Raw genomic sequence first — 1,728 nt, 5'->3', positions numbered from 1 at the left:
CCTCATTATAACTTGTGGTTTCATTCTGTTCATCATCTTCTATTATTTCATTATCACTTATGGCTTCATTCTGTTCCTCATCTTCTGTTACCTCATTATCAATTATTATTTCATTATGTTCTTCATTTTCTATTACCTCATTATCAGTTGTGGCTTCATTCTGTTCAACATTGTCTATTACTTCATTATCAAAATGATACCACATGTAATAATGAAGTAATAGTATATGAAGAACAGAATGAAAACACATATGATAATGAGGAAATAGAAAATGATGATCAGATTGATACCACATGTTATAATGAAGATGATGAACACAATGAAACCACAAGTGATAATGAAGTAATAGAAGATGAAGAACAGAATGAAGCCACAAGTGATAATGAAGTAATAGAAGATGAAGAACAGAATGAAATAACAACTGATTATGCGGTAATAGAAAATGATGATCAGATTCATACCACATGTGATAATGAGATAGTAGAAGATGATGAAAACAATGAAACCACGAGTGATAATGAGTTAATAGAACATGAGGAACAGAATGAAGCCACAAGTGATAATGAGGTAACAAAAGATGAGGAACAGAATGAAGCCACAAATGATAATGAGGTAACAGAAGATGAAGAACAGAATGAAATGACAACTGATAATGAGGTAGTAGAAAATGATACCACATGTGATAATGATGTAATAGAAGATAAAGAACAAAATGAAATGACAACTGATAATGAGGTAATAGAAAACGGTGATCAGATTGATACCACAAGTGATAATGAAGTAATAGAAGGTAATGAACAAAGTAAAATCAAAAGTGATAATGAGGTAATAGAAGATGATGAACAGAATGAAACCACAAATGATGAGGTATTAGAACATGATAAGCAGAATGAAACCACAAGTGATAAAGAGGTAATAGAAGATGATGAACACAATGAAACCACAAGTGATAATGAAGTAATAGACAATGTTGAACAGAATGAAGCCACAACTGATAATGAGGTAATAGAAAATGATAAGCAGAATGAAATAATAATTGATAATGAGGTAACAGAAGATGAGGAACAGAATGAAGCCACAAGTAAGAAGATGATGAACAAAATGAAACCACAAGTGATAATGAAGTAATAGAAGATGATGAACAGAATGAAGCCACAAGTGATAATGAGGTATTAGAAGATGAAGAACAGAATGAAATAACAACTGATTATGATGTAACAGAATGTAATGAACAGAGTAAAATCACAAGTGATAATGAGGAAATAGAAGATGATGAACACAATGAAATGACAAGTGATAATGAGGTAATAGAAGATGAAGAACAGAATGAAACCACAAATGATAAAGAGGTAATAGAAGATGAAGAACAAAATGAAGCCATAAGTGTTAATGAGGTAACAGAAGATGAGGAACATAATGAAGCCATAAATGATAAAGAGATAAGAAAAGATGATGAACAGAATGAAATGACAACTGATAATGAGGTAATAGCATTATCACATGTGGTATCAATCTGATCATGATTTTTTATTTTCTCATTATCACTTGCTATTTCATTTTGTTCATCATATTCTATTACCTCTTTATCACTTGTGGTTTCATTCTGTTTATCATCTTCTAATACCTCATGATCACCTGTTGTTTCATTGTGTTCATCTTCTTCTATTACCTCATTATCACTTGCTGTTTTATTCTGTTCATCAAATTCTATTACCTCATTAACACTTA

General features: G+C 30.8%; 1 protein-coding gene across 1 annotated transcript; it reads left to right on the top strand.

The window, feature by feature from the left end:
* Positions 1–147: 147 nt before the first annotated feature.
* Positions 148–1,484, top strand: LOC106477551 (FK506-binding protein 5-like; the record flags this gene model as incomplete). Its single annotated transcript, XM_022381098.1, has 3 exons — positions 148–567; positions 826–1,047; positions 1,125–1,484. Coding segments are annotated over 3 exons (1,002 nt in total), but the record flags the coding sequence as incomplete, so codon positions are not given.
* Between the last annotated feature and the right edge of the window lie 244 nt (positions 1,485–1,728).

Source organism: Limulus polyphemus, unplaced genomic scaffold (genome assembly GCF_000517525.1).
Source record: "Limulus polyphemus unplaced genomic scaffold, Limulus_polyphemus-2.1.2 Scaffold18777, whole genome shotgun sequence".
Taxonomy (NCBI): Eukaryota; Metazoa; Arthropoda; class Merostomata; order Xiphosura; family Limulidae; genus Limulus; species Limulus polyphemus.
Note: the sequence above shows the minus strand (reverse complement) of the source record. Positions and strands in the feature narration are given on the sequence as shown.